We start from the raw sequence: 19,758 nt of genomic DNA, 5'->3' as shown, positions 1-19,758 counted from the left end.
TGATTTCCTAAAGTGCAGTGGCCAGATATGGGCACGTTGTTGCAGCCGTGGGGCTTTTCTATCTCTCAGACTGGGAGCAATTATCTTCTTCCACCACAGTTAATGGGTCCAAAAAGGAATTGGTTCTTTTGAACCAGTTTTCTACTAAAGGTTCTCATTTCAGTTGTTATTTTCAAGCTTTAATCCTTCCTCCTTTTTTATTTCCCTGCAATGTTGGTGCCTCTTGGTCATTGCCACTTGCCCAACTCGGCTGGTGCCCAGATGAAAAGTTTTGCTCCCTTTTTACCCCTAGTCACCAAAACCAGTGTCATGATCAGAGACAAAAATTGGGTTGGTTTGTGGAGGATTGTCCCCAGTGAATTATTCAGGTATTTTTTCCTCACTCTGCTGTTCTCCAGTGTACAAATATTGAACCATTTATGGAAGAATTTCTGCAGTTTTCCCAGGGACTGGAGGCAAAGTGGCTTCTCCATAATTCCCTGAACTCCACCACCCTTCCTCCCAGTATGATCATTACCGATTCAAAGGCTGTTACATGACAGTTCTCAAAATTTCCGGGCTGACCTTTCCCTGAGTTACAAACCTCCAAGTGGATACATCAATTTTCTTTCTACTCCCAAACCCTCACCATTAAATTCACTCCAGATTTCACAAAAAAATGAAAACAAGAAACCTGCAAAGCCTTCAGTCTCCTGTCAAAGCTTCTTATGGGCTTTTCACCTCCTCACCTACATCAAGGTGAGACCAAGGCCAGGTTGGATGGGGCTTGGAGTGACCTGGGATAGTAGAAGTTGTCTCTGCCCATGGCAGGAGGTGGAATAGGATGAACTTTAAGATCCCTTCCAATCCAAACCATCCCATGTTTCCACTATACCATAAAGCCCAGGCTGATGAAACAACAAGAGCAATAATAAGAATAGAAACACACTGCACTCATGGAATAGAAGGAAAATCATCAGAATTCCTCTCTGCTGCCTCTTTTGCCACGCTCTCTCCAGCGTTCCCAGCCAGCCACCGGCCAGCACTGCCGAGCTCTGTGCTGGAAGCACTTCTAGGAACAGCAGCCCCTCTCCCTGAGCCTGTTCGTGCTCCTCAGTGCCCCAGTGGCTGTTCTTTGAACCCCTCATCTCCTGGCTGCAGGCACTCGTTGTGACATCCTTTGCTCTGTGGGTCACACGTTGTTAATCTCTTGCTCCCTGCCTGGCGCTTGATGGGTGGCTTCTCCCACCAGAGCTCACCTCTAATCCGTGTGCTCCCTCGAATCAGTGTCCGAAATCAAAGCTGTCTTGTCCTTTTAAGGTCTCCAGGCAGTCCTTGTCCCTAGTGCTTCCATCACACCTCTCCCAGGACTCCCTCAATAAGCATTTCCAGCCTGGCCTCAGGCCATTTATCGCGCAACAGAGGCTGATTTGCCTCACAAAAAGACTTGTTGCACAGCCGGGACTCACATCCTATTTCTTTCCTCGCTTTCCTCCTCCTTTCTTTCCCCCCACACTTTTCTTTTCCTGGCTGCCTCTCCCTCCTCACATCTCCCTGGTTTATGGGGTGTGGTGTTTGGAGGTCCCCAGGACGAGGGAAGAGATGAGGAATCTAACTTCATGTTCTTCAGAAGGCTGATTTATTATTTTATGATATACATTATATTAAGAATGCTATACTAAAACTATACTAAAGAAACAGAGAAAAGGATACATCAGAAGAAAAGAATGAATAATAAAAACCCGTGACTCCTCAGAGAGTCCGGCACAGCTAGCTTTGATTGGTCATTAAGTTAAAACAATTCACATGCTGAATAAACAATTCTCAAATCACATTCCAAACCAGCAAAACATAGAGAAGCTGAAGCTTCCCAACTTCCCAGGAGAAAAAATCCTGGCGAGGGGATTTTTCAGAAAATATCATAGTAACAATGGGCACTGGAATGGGGCCCTTCTGCAGGGCACGGAGCTGCTCCTTAGCTGGGAAATGTAATTCTCTCCTTCCAAGGGTCTCCTCCAGGTGGAAAGGGGTCGGCAAGGTGAGTATCAGGCTCAGAAGTGCTTCCAACCCCCCTCCACTTTCCTGCTGTTTCAATTCCCGTGTTGCTGACTCTGTTCATCCCAGCTGGATCTTTCCCCATGACCCCAACCCAGCCTGGGAGCGGCACCAAAGGAATTCCCCAAAGCCTGAAGGGGCTCTGGAGCAGACAGAAATCGGTACAGACATGCTGGGAGGAAAATTCCCTGCTCAGACTTCGAGCCCTGGGTGATCCTTGCGGGGCTGGCTCTCGGGAAACAGCTCTTTCCAAGGAAGAACTCCAAATGGAATGCCCACCAGGCATCTTTATCCTTCTATTTTCCAGAGCAGAGCTACATCTCAACCTCCCCAAACAAACTGGAAACAGGATTTTAGGCTATTTTTCTCAAGGGCTGGAATAACTCATAGCAGAAAATATATATTCAAACATTCATATATTTTTCTTTCCTGTGACACCAGCTTTTAGTCAGGAATGTAATTGGGTAACACACATTGCCCCCAGATGGAACCTTTTCTCTGCCTAATTTCACTGCCCCAATGCATATTCGTGGACTTAATTGTTTTATAAACTCCTAATTTGCAAGAACTGTGTCGGGTAATTTGGACCTTGACTTCAAGCTTCTTGTTAAGCAAATATTAAATAATAATTAAATCAAGTACGACCTCCTTTGTGTTTGCAGTTGAGATTCTTTGCCAGCCGGGAGTGAGAGCTCTGGAGGCAGAAATGCTCTGATGCAGCCGAATATTAAGTTTCAAAACCAAACAAGAGAAAAATCTCAACCTCAAGGCATCCTTTAACAGAAATTACTTCACATTTTCCACCTCCAGTGATGTCTTCATACCACAGGGATGATTTTCCAAACGTGGGGAATGCTGCTCCCTATTGGAACGATCAAATACAGCACTCAGCTCTCAGCCAGGAGACTTAAACCTCTCCAAAACTAAAACCAGAGCAGAATTCGGCTGGTGTGAAATGGATCACACCAAGTGACCACCCAAACACTCGACACACAGTACAATTTCATTGATGTAAAAGAGATCTTAGAGGTATAATTCATGGAAATGGCTGCTGCTGCCAGGAAGGGCACTTGGATCAGGGAATACAGGTTAAAGGATAAGGGAGGAATAAATTATTTCAGATCCAGATGTCACCAAAGAGTGGCCACTACAGAGAATGCCTGGGTGGTTCTGGAAGGGGAGGAGGAGATTTCCTACAACTCCCTCAAAGGAGGAGGAAATGGCCTCAAGTTGTGCCAGAGGAGGTTTAGATTGGATAGGAGGGAAAATTTATTCACTGAAAGGGTGATCAAACATTGAAACAGGCTGCCCAGGGCACTGCTGGAGTCTCCATCCCTGGAGAGAGTCAAAAACCATGTGGATGTGGCACCTGGGGACATGGGTCAGTGGTGGCCTTGGCAGTGCTGAGGGAATGGTTGGATTTGGAAGTTTTCTCCAACCTGACTGATTCTGTGAGGATGCTGGTGAGTGACCTGTGAGCACTGGAAAGCAGATGAGGTGACACAGAGCTGGGGAAGGGGCTGCAGCACCAGGAGTGGCTGAGGGAGCTGGAAAGGGGCTCAGCCTGGGGAAAAGGAGGCTCAGGGGGGCCCTTCTGGCTCTGCACAACTCCCTGACAGGAGGGGACAGCCAGGGGGGTCAGGGTCTACTCCCAGGGAACAGGGACAGGATGAGAGGGAACAGCCTCAAGCTGTGCCATGGGAGGCTCAGGCTGGACAGCAGCAGGAATTTCTTCATGGAAAGGGTGGTCAGGCATTGGAAGAAGCTGCCCTGGGAGGTTTGGAGTCCCCATCCCTAGGGGTGTCCAAGGAAGGTCTGGACGTGGCACTCAGTGCTCTGGGCTGGTGACAACGTGGGGATCAGTCACAGGTTGGAGTCAGTGATCTTGGAGGTCTTTTCCAAACTCAATAATTCCAGGATTCTGTGATCCTTTGTGACTCTATGAACACAGAAAGAAGGCTCTTCTATGGTTGATTCCGATCTCCAAGTATTTCCTCCTGGAGAAAAGTGTTAAGTGAAACTTTTGAACAGGAAAATATCTCTCTGCCACAAAGTGAAGGTCTGGGCAGTATTTATTTGTTTTCACATCAGTCGAGCCTGATGAACGTGACCTGAAAGTGCAGAGAACTGGCAATAAAGTCTGGGGAGAACAAACCCTGCGAGGATTCCTGGCAGTGGGATCAGAAAAGTATAAAAGGACCAGTTCAACACCCTTGTTTAAAGGAGGAAGTGGGGCAGACAGAGCAGCCAGTTTAATAGAACCTGAATATGAACTATTAAAAATAAATCACCAAGCCAATTATGAATTTAGAGATTTACCAGGATCAAGCTCCACAGTACCAATGTAACTTTGCTGACAGACAGAAAGGGTCTTAGAGAGGAACAGACACAGATATAATACTTGTTTGCTTTATCTACAAAAAAATGACAAAAAATCTTATAAAAACTACCTTGCACAGTGTTCCCAAAGCAAACAGGGAACTGTAACATAAATCCAAAGTCACAGAGGCAAAGCAGTGGGAAAAGCTGAGCTGGGGAGCTGCAACCCAGCTGCCATCCAGATGGGAGGGTGGATGGAGAAAGAGCAATGGGAAATCTGTCCTGGTCCTCTCTATGAGGAAAGGCTGAGGGAATTTGGCTTGTTCAGCCTGGAGAAGAGAAGCTTTGGGGTGACCTAATTGTGGCCTCCCAGTACCTGAAGGAGAGCTGGAGAAGGACTTGGGACAAGGCATGGAGGGACAGGACATAGGGAATGGCTTCCCACTGCCAGATGGCACAGATAGATGGGATATTGGGAAGGAATTCTTCCCTGTGGGGGTGGTGAGGCCCTGGCACAGGGTACCCAGAGAAGCTGTGGCTGCTCCTGGATCTCTGGAAGTGTCCAAGCTTGGAGCAACCTGGGATAGTGGAAGGTGTCCTTGACCAGCAGTGCCCAGAGGGCAAAGAAGGCCAAAGGGATCCAGGAGTGCTCCAGGAAGAGCATTTCCAGCAGGTCAGGGAGCAATCCTGCCCCTCTGCTCAGCCCTGGGAGGCACATCTGGGGTGCTGTGCCCAGCTCTGGGCTCCTCAGGACAGGAGGGACACAGAGCTCCTGGAGCAGGCCCAGCAGCAAGGATGGTGGAGGGCCTGGAGCATCTCCCTGAGGAGGAAAGGCTGAGTGAGCTGGGGCTGTTCAGCCTGGAGAGGAGACACAGCTGAGAGGGGCCCTCATCCCTGGGTGTCCCTGTGTGCAGGGAGGGCTCAGAGCAGGGCCCAGGCTCTGCCCCGGGGCCCAGCAATGGCTCCAGAGGAACGGGCAGGGACTGATCCCAGCAAGTTCCACCTGGACACGAGGAAGAATTTTCCTGTGCAGTGACCGAGCACTGAACAGATTGTCCAGAGAGACTGTGGAGTCTCCTCACTGGGGATATTCCAGAACTGTCTGGACACAATCCTGTGCTCTGGGATGACCCTGCTGGAGCAGGGAGGTGGCACCAGAGGAGCCCCTATGGTCCCTTCCAACCTGACCCATCTTGGGATTCTGGGCTCAATCCTCCCATTGTCAGCTTCCCTCAAGGTACTGAGGACAACTGGGGCACTTCCAGGTGAGTCCAGCTGGGAAAGAGAAAGAGAAACACCAAATATGCACAAGTCAGAAGAGCACAACAACATGGAGAGACACAAATACCAATTCAGTAAAGGGTAATAGACAGAATTAACACACCCCACAAACACAGAATATAAAACCTCTACACAGCACTTCTATATTAAAGAACAAAATATTGCACTTAGAGGTAAAATGCAGGCAAGATGGGAGCCAGTGGAAGCTGCCTGAAGAACTCAGTCATATTTTGGGTGCTGTTTTTCAAATAAAACAACAGAAAAGATGCTAAAAATGCTAGAAAATTTGAAAGACCAAGGGCTCTAGAACTTAACTACAAGAAAAAAAAAAAATCCTGTATAGAAGCACTTTGATTCAGCAACTCATCAGAGGGGCTGCTTCACTACTCAAATACAATAAACAAAAATAATTTTTTTTCTCCCCCCACACACACATTTCACAGAAAAGCAGGAAGGGGATGTTTCTCAAAATGCCTCTGTGTATCCGTCCCCAGTTCCTTCCCACGACAGTGAAATTTGGGGAACTCCAGGGACATCCACACCTGAAATTCCCTGCAATATTCCCCCTGCCTGCGTCCCTTATTTCCAACCACACACAGTGAGCGCTGCTCATCCCCTTCCCCCTGCTCGGAAACAGCCGTTACACAGCAGAGACGCGTTTTTAGATATTTATTAGAATTTTTGCAAACTTTTTTTTTTTTTTTTTTTTTTTTTTTTTAATTTTCACTTTGGTGGCCGCCGCGCTCGCCTGTTTTAAAACTCTTTTTTTAATCAGGCTCTAGTCACGCCGCCTTTCTTATGCGCCGGAGATCACGAAAGTCCCCTGCACGGAGGAAGGCCCCCAAGATGGCGATGCTGGCGGAGCGTGAGTGCCAATCCCGGCGGGAATGCCGTGGGAATGCCGCGGGAATGGGGACGAGCTGGTGGCGCGGGAGCGACCTCACACCCTCCCCACAGCCCTGCCTGAGGGGTCCGGGCCGTGCTGCCCCTCGCGATGGGTGCGGGAGGGGTCCCAGGGCCGGGTGAAGAGGTTCGGGGGGGTTCCAGAGTTAAGGAAAGGAGAGTGCAGCGACTGGGAAGGTGGGATAAGGAGTCCCTCTGTCCCGGAAATGGGGATCCCTATGTGAGGGGAAGGGGGGTCGTGGGGTGGGGAGACCCCGGGATGGCTGGGAAAAGGGTTCAGGGCCTCCCGGTGTTGAAGAACTGGGGAGCTGGGGTGGGAAAGGCAGGAATGGGGGTCGGGAGGGGCCCGTGTGTGGGAAAACGGGAGGGTCTGGGAGCTGGGAGACCCAGACCGGGGCGGCAAAAGGGGCTCAGGAGATCCCCGATGTTGAAGAACTTGGGGATTGGGGTCTGAGAAAGGCAGGATGGGACTGTGGGGGATCCTAGGGCCAAGGAAAAGGGGGGCTGGGAGGCCTGAGGGGGGCTGAGGCAGAGGAGGGGCTCCAAGGGTCCCTGGGGGTGAGAAACAGAGGATCTGGGGTCTGGGAAAGGCAGGAAGGGGCGTCCAGAGGGTCCCAGGGTGAAGGAAAAGGTGGGGCCTGGAGGCTGGGAGGGCTGGGAAAGGGTTCCAGGGGGACATAGGGGGTGCAGGGGTGTTCCTTGTGGGGTCTGTCATGTCCCAGGCAGGGCAGGAGCAGCTGGAATGTCCCTTGGACGCCTTTGGGGACAGCTCGTTCCGCCAGTGGCTCCGGGCCATCTCTGGCCGTGTGTTTGAGGGGAGACACCTCCAGCCCGGGGGTGTGGGTGCTGGGGACACTGAGGGGACAGGGCAGGGCTGGGTGTGGGTGCTGGGGACACTGAGAGAGAGGTGGCAGGGCCAGCAGTGGGTGCTGGGGACACGCAGGGGATGCAGCAGGGCCAGGTGTTGGTGCTGGGGACACCCAGGGGATGTGGCAGAGCTGTGTGTTGGGTGCTGGGGACACTGAGGGGACAGGGCAGGGCCAGATGTGGGTGTTGGTGACACTGAGGGGACATGGCAGAGCTGTGTGTTGGGTGCTGGGGACACTGAGGGGGCATGGCAGGGCTGGGTGTGGGTGCTGAGGACACTGAGGGGAGGTGGCAGGGCCGGGTGTGGGTGCTGAGGACACTGAGGGGACATGGCAGGGCCGGGTGTGGGTGCTGGGGACACTGAGGGGAGGTGGCAGGGCCGGGTGTGGGTGCTGGGGACACTGAGGGGACGTGGCAGAGCTGTGTGTTGGGTGCCGGGGACACTGAGGGGATGTGACAGAGCTGTGAGTTGGGTGCTGGGGACACACAGGGGATGTGGCAGGGCCAGGTGTTCATGCTGGGGACACCCAGGGAACATGGCAGAACTGTGTGTTGGGTGCTGGGCACACCCAGGGGATGTGGCAGGGCCAGGTGTGGGTGCTGGGGACACTGAGGGGACATGGCAGGGCCAGGTGTGGATGCTGGGGACACCCAGGGGACGTGGCAGAGCTGTGTGTTGGGTACTGGGGACACTGAGGGGATGTGGCAGGGCCAGGTGTGGGTGCTGGGGACACTGAGGGGACGTGGCAGGGCCAGATGTGGGTGTTGGTGACACTGAGGGGACGTGGCAGGGCCAGGTGTGGGTGCTGGGGACACTGAGGGGATGTGGCCGGGCCAGGTGTCGGTGCTGGGTTCGGTGCTTGGGTCATTTCTGGGGCAGGGCTGGAGCTGAGCTCAGCCTGTGCCAATCTCCAGCTTTTAGGGACCCTCCAGAGGAGGATTTGGAGGTGGGGAAGGGTCTGGAGGGACCAAAGGAGCAGTGACATGGGGCACTGGGTTTGTCCAGGAGGGGACCAAGGTCAGATGTGGGGATGCAGAAAGAGGGGGTCGACTGAAGAGTTTAAAAGATCATTTATTGCAAAATCAGTCATGGAAGGGTGACACTGTGGGGTTTTTATATCCAGAGCCATCACATCAGAAGCTGTTGTAATTCTAGTTACAATGCCTTTTAAAAGGCATTTATTATCCACATTTCTGGTTTCTTATCCAATCAGCTGCTTCCACAAAGTTCACTAGCATCTTCATAACCAATTGCTAATTGCTGCCTTTCACATGATTTACCCCAATTTACCTTTTTCTATCCAATTATGTAATTACAGAAACTTAGTATAGTATCTTCTGCTTTTTATCAACTCTACAACAAGGTCTGTTGTTAAACTTGAATTGTTTTCTGCTACCTTGCTTAGCATATTTGTTCACTTACATGAGGCCTGTATCAACTCGCTACAAACCTTTATTCTTATTTTGTGTCCGTTTCACTGCTCTGTTCTGAAGTTTCAAGACTTCTCCAAGGCCTGAAATCAAACTCTGTCCATCTCAATCTCTGAGCCTGCATTTCCCACAGCCAGAGCTCCCCAGGGCTGCAGCTTCTCCTGAGGGACAGCTCCAGTTTCTGTTCCCTGTGGCAGGGACAGGAGCCAGGAATGGCTGGGGCTGTGTCAGGTTCGGGTTGGAGATCAGGGAAAGGTTCTTCCCCAGAGGGTGTGGGGCATTGGAACAGCTCCCCAGGGAATGGTGACATTCCCAAGGCTGCCAGAGCTCCAGGAGTGTTTGGACAATGCTCTCAGGGATGCACAGGGGGGATTATTGAGGTGTCTGTGCAGGGCCAGGGGTTGGACTGGATGATCCTTGTGGGTCCCTTCCAGCTCAGGATATTCCATAATTCTGTGAATTTTGTTGAAATTTCCCTGATATTGGAAAAAAAAGACCTTCAGTTCTGCCTCTGAGGGGATTGAGAAGTTTGGCTCCCCATTTCTGACAGGACACCCTTGACCAAGAGCTCAGGGTCTGGTGAATTTCTTTGCTGGGCTGCAGGAAATATGGACAATGCAAATAACAAATATGGTGTACAGTGGGAAATAAAGATGTGATTTTAGGGAAACAAATCTGCATTTGCGCATGGAATTTTTAAGGTGTTTTCAGTGCAAACTTGGGTGCCACTTTTTCTTGGACATGTCAATAACAGAGTCATTTGGAATGGAAGGGATCTTGAAGCCCATCCAGTTCTAGCCCCTGCTATGGGCAGGGACATCTTCCTCTATCCCAGGCTGCTGGACACTTCCAGGGATCCAGGGGCAGCCACGGCTTCTCTGGGAAACCTGTGCCAGGGCCTCCCCACCCTCACAGCCAGGAATTCCTTCCCAATATCCCATCTATCCCTGCCCTCTGGCACTGGGAAGCCATTCCCTGTGTCCCTCCATGCCTTGTCCCAAGTCCCTCTCCAGCTCTCCTGGTGCCCCTTTAGGCCCTGGAAGGGGCTCTGAGCTCTCCCTGGATCCTTCTCTTCTCCAGGTTAACCCCCCAGCTTTCTCAGCCTGGCTCCTGAGCCTTGTCCTTCCTGTGCCCCCCAGACCATCTCTGGCCACACAGCAGGAGTTTGGATGGGAGCTTTCAGAAGTTATAATTAAAAAACATGCTCCAGGCATAAGAATTCATCTTGGAAAAGGGATTAGTAATGGATCTTTTCCAGACCATAGAATATCTGAGTGAAGGAGTTCAGAACATCCCTATTTCCTTCATTTCCTTCATTTTCTCACTGCATGAAAAAGTATTAATGGAGCCCAGAGTTGCGTTTTTTCCAGCCTTGGTGATTCTGTGATTCCCTGAAGAAATGAGGATTTTCTCCACTGGATGGTGCTGCTCTCCCAGAGTTCCATCTCTGTGATACCATTTTTGAAACAGCCCAGAAAATTGGTGTTACATTAGGAGCTGAATCTTGTGCCTGGTTTCCTCTCCCACTCTAAAGACATCAGTGAACAAATTTACATTTCTGATAAATTATTGACTAATTAGTGGATTTTGTTTGTTTGGAAAGGGAAGATGATTTTATGTTTTCTGTAAATGGCATGGAGCGGTTCCTGGCTTTCTTAAATACTTCTCTAAAGGTGAAAGAAAATTTTTGGGGTTTTTTTCATCCTATTTAAAGATCAGCCTATGTTAACCTGGCAGAAACATGAGGATTAATCCCACAGTGTAGCTAAGAAGGTGGCTTAGATTGAAAGTGCTGGGAAAGCAAATGTTTCTTAATTTCAAGAAATACTTGTGTTTGATACCCTGGTGCTTTGCTACCAACAGCCTCCTGGGAGCAAAACATCTCCGGGGCTTCTCCACAGGGAGAGATATTCAGGAAAAACCATAGAAATTCACTTCTGAAGCTGTGATTGAAAAGAAGGACAGCTGCTCAGCTGGGGAATGTAAGATCTGCTGGAACCCTTGGACCAGAATCACTGAGGCTGGAAAAGATCTCCAACACCACCAAGTCCAAGCATCCCCCAGCACTGCCAAGGCCACCACTGAGCCATGTCCCCAAGTGCCACATCCACAGGGCTCTGAAGTCCCTGCAGGGATGGGGGCTCCACCACTGCCTTGGGCAGCTGTTCCAATGTCTGATCACCTTTTCCATGAAGAATTTTTTCCCTCATGTTCAGTCTAAACCTCCCTTGGCACAACTTGAGGCCGTTTCCTCTCCTCCTGTCCCTTTTCCCTGGGAAAAGAGCCTGACCTCCCACCCTGGCTGTCCCCTCCTGTCAGGGAGTTGTGCAGAGCCAGAAGGTCCCTCTTGAGCTTCCTTTTCTCCAGGCTGAGCCCTGGGGTTCTCCATGGGGCAGCAGGGAATCCTAATTTATTTGGAAGTTTAAAATCACAGACCACAGTGCTGGTTCCCCATCTTTTCTTGGCACCATGGGCACGGCTTGGAGGAGTTGCTGCTCTCAGGGTTTCCTGGTGGGAATAATCACAGGATCCCAGGATGGTTTGAGGTGGAAGGGACCTTAAAGTTCATCCCATTCCACACCCTGCCATGGGCAGGGACACCTTCCACTAGCCCAGGTTGCTCCAAGCCCCATCCAGCCTGGGCTTGGACACTTCCAGGGGCAGCCACAGCCTCTGAGGTTAATCAGTTGTTTCCTGTAGAGAAGTGAACCAGGCAAAGGTTGGATTCCCCTCACATCTCTCGGGCCTTTAACCCAGTTAAAAACTGTTTAGGGACTGTTTGGGGCTTCAAAGTTTCGGAAGTGTGATAAAAAAAGCCCCCACCTTGAATTCTGACAGTCTTAGTTCCTTAAAAATGAAACAAAACTGGGCAAAAAATGAGTCAAACATCCCTGTAATATTCAGTCCCTCTGGCCCAAATCCCAAATCTTGTCTTTTAGGGAACGATGACTTCCTGATTGCATTGAAAACACCTCGTTGGATTTGGCTTCTCCCTGCCTTGTGTGGCCTTGGGTTAACCGGTCATTTTTGATCCAGCATTTCCCATGGTGTTTAATGAAGTTTGTGATCTTCCTGTCTCCCATTCTTTGTTTGTCTTGTTTATTTAGGTTCTCTTCCTGCCTGGGCTTAGGTGCACACTTCAAGTGACTGGTTAACTGGGCTGGCTGCTCTTCCTTGATTTCAAGGAAGCTCTTCCTGGTGGGAAAGGCAACATGTGGGTCTGGGAATCTGTATTTTCTTTAGGAATCCACATAGGACAAAGGAGCCTTGATTCTTCTTTGGATCTCTTAACTCCTGCAATAATTTCTGGCAACTTTTCAGTTTCCCCATAAACCATTTTTGAGAAATCCAAAAGCTGAAATCCCACGGTTTTGTGTTCTGTCATTCCCTTTCTCTGATCACTTATGTTGGATTTTTCATTTGGCTTTTGTTAGGAAACCAAATATTAAAATTTCTGGGTTCTGCTTAAAGGGAATCCTGGAGAATTAATTTTGTCCAGAACTGGGGAAGTAGCATCATAATCTCCTCCTCTGTAGACTCCATGTTGAAGCCAGATGTAAAACAAGATGGGAATAAATATGGATATCACACCTAAATGGAAATCCTTAAAGCCTCCCCTGAACTGCAGCCTATCCTGAGGGAGAGCAACTTCCACAGCAATCCCACTTTGGCATCTTTCCATTAATAATTAATATTTTCACTGGACTTTTATTGTTTTTGAGTTTTTTCATGTCGTAAAATTAACCCCCAAAATATGTTGAGTCTGGCATAAGTTCTGGGGTGGTTTTTTTTTTTTTTTGCAATGAAGAGCTTTGGTTGAAGTTATTCAGTACCAAGAGCTCTCTGGGAATGCCAGTAGAGCCTGTTGGAATTTTCCCTTCCTGCTGCAGCCCGGAGAAGGCAGAAGTGGTCCGTGGATCCACGGAACAGCGCTTGGAGCAACGATGACTCCAAATTTGGCCAGAAGATGCTGGAAAAGATGGGCTGGTCCAAAGGAAAGGTAGGATCTAAAGGAGAACAGTGTAGCTGAAGGGTCTAAACCTGCCAGGGGACAGTTTTGATTTATTCTCTTAAGTGCACAGGGAATTTGAGCAGTGATAGATTTCTACACGTTGTTGCAAAGTCTTGTTTGTGCCTCTCCTATTTTCCAGTTTCTCTCCATTCTTTGACAATCTGAATTCCCTGGTGAGAGCAGGAGTTGGAACATTTAATCAGGTTAAAGGTTTTGAGCTGCCTTTAAACCCTCAATTCTGTCCCTGCTTTTGATACTCTTTAAAGCAAGTCCAGGACCTGCTTTAGCCTTTCACCTGGTTTTAAGATTTTTTTTCTGATCTGTTCCTTGAACCCCCAAAATGCCGTGAGCCATGTTCCTTCCCAGCTCCACCCAGGACCTGTGGGTGAGGGGACTGGATTCTGGCACTAATAAAAACCTCCAGTTCAGCACAGACACCTGCAAACTGCAGGTTTAATTCCACAGAGGTGCCTCAGCAAAGTTGAGATGTAGGGCTGCACCTCAGGGTATTTAGTGACAAGAATCCCCACAAAGCCCCCACTACCTTTAATTATTCTTCTAGATTTCCTCTTCCAGACTTTCCTTAAAAGGCATAAAATTAGGATCATTCTCAATTCTGTAAATGCCTTAAAACCTATTTTTGGATTTAAACTGTTACCTCAGTTGTCTCACAGTGTTTCCCACACGAGATACTAGATCTTCCTGGCCAACAGTTGTACAAGAAGGATTTAATTCCAATTTCTATTCCATTACAAACTTGGACAAATGGAACTTTCCCTTGGTCAAATTAAGGGGCAAAAGCCCTTCTGGGCAGTGAAATTAGGCTGCTAACACCAATCCTGTAAGTGGTTGTGCTTAATTGGGTCAGGGAAGGATGTGTGGCCAAGTGTCCTGCTTGCTTCCATACTTTTTGGTCAGCAGAAGTTTCAAGGCAAATTTTCCACCCCGTTGACCAAATAAACTCTTCTTTGTAACAGCAACAGCCTTTTCCAAATAGGCCTCATCCCTTAAAATCTTCCATATCCTAGGATATGTCTGCAGGGCTTCTCTCCACTGCAGCACCATATAAATGTTTATTAATTCCAGCACATTTGGCTGATGATTTGTGACAGATGAGGCAAATAGCAGGTAAATACCAGGAACAAAGTTTTAAACCCAAAGCTTTGCCTTTTAACTTTTTAGTCTTGACCATACCGTTGAGAAAGATAACCCTGAACCTGAATATTGCTTCATATTAAACAACCCCAAAGTTGTTTGCTCCAATATTTTCATCCACTTATGAGGTGGAAGGAGTTGTGAATGTCCTGCTGGCTCCAGTCTCTTTGTCCCCTGCCCTTCCCTGCTCTCCTTCCATATAAATTTGGTTTGGATTGTGTGTTCTGTGTGGATCTCCCTCATTCCCATTACCCTTCCAAGTGACAGAGACATTTTTGGGGAGAGGCACGTTCTTCTTATGTAGAGTCTTGTTTGAAAACTGTAAACAATTTGGGCTTGCTTAGGAATGCCAGGTGGCTTCCTGATTAATCACCCAACTACTTAATGTTGTTCCTATTTTAGTGTTTATAATGCTTTGCTGGAGGCTTGAGTAGTAAATTTAAAAAACTTTGTGTGTTGTGTGGTAATGCCAGTGAATGAATTCAGCTACAAGCAGGTAAATTAACAGGAAGTTGTTATTTTTTGCTGTATTTCCTTGTGAACTGTCTCACAGTCCAAAAGCTGTAATCGCTGCTGTGAAATCCTTACATTTTTACCCTCAAATCCTCCTTAGGGTCTCGGGGCTCAGGAGCAAGGAAATCCAGAGCACATCAGGGTTAAGGTGAAAAACGACGTGCTGGGATTAGGAGCTACCATCAATCACGAGGTGAGCGCTAGACCCAGGGCAGGGAATGGATCCCATTTCAGCAAAAGCACAGTTCTTTGAATGGAATATTAGTGAAATCTGTAGTCACAGCTGCTGGTAGCATGGACCAAACAGGATTGTTTCGGATTTCCAAGACAACCCTTTTAATTTCATTTCACTTTGGGGTGACTGTTGGAGCTGTGGTTGCTGTTGCTGCCTGTGGAGCTTCCCAGGGTCCCTCCCACCAGCAAGGATTGGTTATATCCAATTCATTTACTTGTGAAAGTCTTAGTATCTGTTTTGTAAAGCTTAAATCTGTTTTGTGTTGGTTGTGAATACTTCTGCCTTGTATTCATGTGGGTGATATTTACAGGACAACTGGATTGCTCATCAGGATGAATTCAACCAGCTTCTGGCTGAGCTGAATAACTGCCACGGACAGGGTGAAACAGGTAGGTTCATGCTTGGCTCAATCAGATGCTGGAATCTCAGCAGAGTTTCCATTCTGTGTCTTAAAAAAGTTCCTGAGGCCCAGTTTGTGATGCAAATAATATTTTGGATAAGGTTGAGAACTCCTTTCCCAAAATCACTGGGAGCCAAAGGATGATTGCCATCCATGAGCATGGATTTGTGGATCTCAGTGGATCAGTTTTGCTCTCAGCACTCAAAGAAAGGCTTTTTCTTGAGGAAAGAAAACATAAAATGTTTAACCTGTTTATTTCATCCAGGATCACAATATTTGGGACACTTTCCCTGGGTTGTACCTAGAGGAATATTTCCCTTATTATAAAGCACGCAGAATCTGTCTGAAGGCTCACAACAATCATTCAGCACTGCAATGTTTTGCCTTCCTTTTGCTGGTGAGCTGTCACACTTGGCTTCCATGCTCCAGTGGCTTTTTAAATACCTCCTTTTCCTGTCCTTGGAGAGCTGTTCTGTAGCTTTTGCCTCAGAGTTCTACATCTCTGCTTTGAGTGTGCCATAGAGTCATTTTTGTAACCCTGGTGTTGAGCACACAAGTGGGGAAACTTTCCCAAAAGGGCTATTTTTAAAGACTTCTATTATTGAAAAGCTTCTTACAAACTGACCTTGCTTTGTGAAAATGGAGTTAGGAAGTTGTGGTGGGTGTGAGCGTAGAGAAAGAATTGGTTTATCAAGTGATTTATCATCTCTGCTTTATTTAAATGGAGTTTAAACTCTGGTTTTGTATCTAAACACCCCTTTGGAGTGTTGTTAAACCAAGGTCTCCTGTTTGGACACAGCTTGTCCTTGTAATGCTGGGGCAGAACTGCCAGATTAGTGAATTTAGCAACTCTTCATTCATTCATTCATTCTTAACCTTTGAGCACTGAGTTTTCTAGGAGAGAAAATGTAGAAAGAAGAGGAGAAAAACCAGTTAGCGGGGAAGTTTTCTAATCCTGGAGTAATAGGATTAAAATTTTGAGCCTGATGCCTCAAAACACCTTTTCTAATTTGCTGTGCAAGCTGTCCTTGTGAAATCATGAGGCCACCCAGGACTCAGTGCTGTCACTCATCTCCTGGAGAGGTAGGAGAGCATTTAATGGGGAAATTCCACAAGTTCCTGTCTCCCTTTAGAGCTAAATCCTGCCCAAGTTGCAACTTGAGCCCTGGGAAGATCAGGGGGTTGTAACTGGTGGGAAACCTGCAGACTGATGAGCTGAGAGCAGAAATGACTTGCCCAGGGCCACGGTGAGTCAGCAGAGGCAGGTTCAGGGAGCAAAGCTTGGCTCTAAGCTCTGCTCTCTTCCCTAGGTCACCTCATGCAAAGTGACCCTTAAGAACTCTTATTTCTTCCTGTTTCACTCAGTTCTTTTGGTCCTTTAAGGCGGTGGGACAAGTTTTCAATCACTGAGAACAAATTTGGGTGCACCTTGGAAATTCCAGGTCAGAGTCACATTTGTTGATTTACAGAAAGGCATCGCTCTGAAACTTGTTTTTTTGGCAATTGTTGAAGCTGGCAAAACTCATCCAGGAAAAGACTCTGCCTGCAGCTGTGCTGCAGGAGCAAATGTAACATTATTGGCCACTCTCCAGTCTCAAACTGCATTAAAAGTCAGCTGAAAAACTTCATTGTTCTTAAAGAACTGGTGCAGTTGCCAGAGCTGGATTGCAATTAGAGGTTGGAAAGGAAGGGCCCCATGGGGGTTGATGCCAACATTCAGATACCCTCAGTGTCTGTAGCTTTAGCTGTCATTTCCTTTTTTTTTTTTTTTTTTTTTCCTAGCTGGGCACTGAGTGAGGGCAGGTTTAGATTAGATTAAATATTAGGAAGAAATTTATCTGCTGGTGGTGAGGCCCTGGCACAGGTAGCCCAGAGAAGCTGTGGATCCCTGGAAGTGTCAAAGGCCAGGTAGGACAGGGCTTGGAGCAACCTGGCATAGTGGAAGGGAGTTGGGACTCCATGGTCTTTTCCCACCCAGACCATTCTGTAATTCCTGGCTCTTTTGCTGGGATTCTCAGTGATGGTGACTGACCCTTTCCCATGGATAAAAAGTGGGAGCAACATCCTGGCAGTGCTTTGGCACATCCACGTCGATCACATTTGCTGCAGAAATGCCACTTTGGTGGCTTTATTGCCCCAACTAAATTGCTTTAAAAAGCACATTAATACTCCTGCAGCACTTGCTCAGTTTGTCAGAGCATTTTCCAGTCCCTGGAAGACACAGGGATGTATTTCCATGCCCACTGCAAGTGCCAGCACGTTCTGTAGTGAAGTTCCTCCCTGCAGGCACGAGGCGGTGCTGCTGCCCCTTTCCCTGTAGGAAGAACGTGGAGGAGGAAGGCTCTGTGGAAACCTTTTGCTGTGTAATGCTCCTTTTGCTACCAGGAGGTTGGAAACCAGGCTCAAAGTGCTGCATGGCTGTCAAGATATTTTCGTTGTGATCCTTGCTTTTCCCACAGACCCTTTTTATTGAGGATTTTTTTGTTGTTGTTAAAAATGGGATATGCTGGTCCTTTCTCTTCCCATTTGTGTGGGAGTGCAAGAGTGGGTCTCAGGCTGCTGGCCCTCAGCTCTCTCACTGCAGGCTGGGCATTTCAGTTTTAGCTCAGGGATTCATCAGATGGCACTGCCTTTCAAACAGGGAAGTGCTGGAGTTCCAGTGTCAGAAAAGCTTGGGCAGCAGAGCTTTCCAGGGTGGGATCATGTGAAAAAGGTGACTCAACTTGGCCCTCAGGGTATGGGCTGATTTCCCTACCCATCCCACAGGCAGGGAAAAAAACACCTCACCATAGTAACCTTGTGTGGAGTTACAGAGCAGAGACTCCTGTGGTGCCTTTTTTCAGGACTAGTAAGGCAGTAATTAACTGTACAACAGGTTAGTTCTCTCTCTCTGGCAATGTTTCGTAAATTAACAGGTTCTGTGGCTGCAAAGAGAACATTTGTACCCCCAAAATAACCTGCCACAGCAGAGGAACGTGATCTCTGTGCTGTTAAATAGTGAGCTTAATCCTTCATGTGGCCTTAACCTGCTCACAGACTTCCAAAGTACTGCTGAGTGACTCTGGGACTGAGCCAGCCCCAGAAACCATTCCCAGAGGACAGTTTAGATGCAGTCCCTCTTCTGGAAGCCTGGAAATGAGATAATAGGGATGTGGCAATTTGTTCTAGCTGGCCTTAGGGACAGAAAAGCTTTGTCACCATTCAGTTTCCTTACACAGATGTATCAGCTTATGTCCAAATTAAGGTATTTTGTGTAGGGTTAGAAATTAAAATCCTGTTGGGAGGGGTGGTTCCCCCCTTTTTCTTTCTGCTCAATCAGTATTTTATTTCCTACTATTTCTTACATCTTTCTCAGACTCTGGTGCTGGAGATACTCTATGAAAATCAGCACTATTATTAATTTTTTACCACAGAGGTGGATTTGCCTTTGACCCGGAGTACCTGTATCTGCCTTTTCAAATTACATTGGATGCATTGGAAATGGGAAATAAAGGGTATGAGGCAAAAAAAACCAAAAAACAAAAAACAAGCATTGACATATTTCAGACAAAACTTAGAGTGCTTTCTTCAGTAATACTTTATGATATATTGTTGACTGGATATTGAGAGGGAAAGTTAATACAGTGATGTTTGAATTTGGTGCTTAAGGGCCTCTAACAGAACTGGACTGTGTTTGCTTGGGGTTTGTTTTTTTTTTTTTTAGAGTCCTCAGTGAAAAAGCTGAAAAAGACATTCAGCCTTGAAGAAAAATCCAAATCTTCCAAGAAACGTGTCCATTACATGAAGTTTGCTAAAGGTGAGAGGAGTTTTGTTGTTTCATAAGCCCTGGCCAAGATTAGAACAAACCCTGCTCAAGGTGATCTGGTGCCTTGTGGAGTCTAAATTTGGCAAGTAAAACCTGGGTTTAGAAACACCCCCTGCAGCTACTTGCTTGAAGCTCTAATGTTGCTGTTCCTCTTTATTTTGGACAATTTTGGGTGGCCTTAGGCTGCTGAGGTTGGGAGTAAAACAATTCCCTAGTGAAGGAACTGAATAAAGGAGCAGCAAGTATTCCAAGTGGGCAGGGCGTGGGCAGGGATGGGAGCAGAAGGCAAAGGTGAGATGGGAGTGACTTGGGCATCAGCGTGGCACTAACCCCTGCAATCCCCAGTAACCCCTGCTCAGGGATCATGTGGATGAGATCAGGGATCAGATTAAACCTGCATGAAGGAAGAGGAAAGCCCTCTTACATCGACCAGGTACTTTATGGGATAAATTAGGGCAGCCAGAAAAACTGTCAAGAATTTGTAGAGTTTAGTAATTTCTTTCTTTCTTAGAGTGATGACGTTATTTCAGTCAGGCCAGGTTCTGGCCCTTGACAGTTGTTCAATCCTTTCCCTTTTGCTCTGTTCCCCTTTCACACGGTGTGTGCCCATTTCAGGGCATGGATAGGATCAGTTTCCACTAATGGCTGATTTATTAAACTGAAAGCTCTGTGTAATGTTTTCTGACAGCAAATGCCTCTGCTAAAACAGAGCTAATTGATACCTGAATGGAGGCCAGATTTTCATATCAGGGTTTGGGATTTTTAGTGAAATAATTCAACCTTGAAGTCCGAGCTGTTAACAT

General features: G+C 47.7%; 1 protein-coding gene across 1 annotated transcript in view; it reads left to right on the top strand.

Annotated features, from left to right (window-relative positions):
• Window positions 1-6,451: 6,451 nt before the first annotated feature.
• PINX1 (PIN2 (TERF1) interacting telomerase inhibitor 1) overlaps window positions 6,452-19,758 on the top strand; it is a 62,734-nt gene continuing 49,427 nt past the window's right edge. Inside the window, exons 1-5 of the mRNA XM_038132428.1 lie at window positions 6,452-6,499; window positions 12,726-12,835; window positions 14,616-14,708; window positions 15,061-15,139; window positions 18,854-18,946. Of these exons, the coding sequence (XP_037988356.1) occupies window positions 6,481-6,499; window positions 12,726-12,835; window positions 14,616-14,708; window positions 15,061-15,139; window positions 18,854-18,946 (394 nt within the window). The 5' untranslated portion in view covers window positions 6,452-6,480. The remainder of the gene's footprint in view (window positions 6,500-12,725; window positions 12,836-14,615; window positions 14,709-15,060; window positions 15,140-18,853; window positions 18,947-19,758) is intronic.

Source organism: Motacilla alba, chromosome 3 (genome assembly GCF_015832195.1).
Source record: "Motacilla alba alba isolate MOTALB_02 chromosome 3, Motacilla_alba_V1.0_pri, whole genome shotgun sequence".
NCBI classification, from domain to species: Eukaryota; Metazoa; Chordata; class Aves; order Passeriformes; family Motacillidae; genus Motacilla; species Motacilla alba.
Note: the sequence above shows the minus strand (reverse complement) of the source record. Positions and strands in the feature narration are given on the sequence as shown.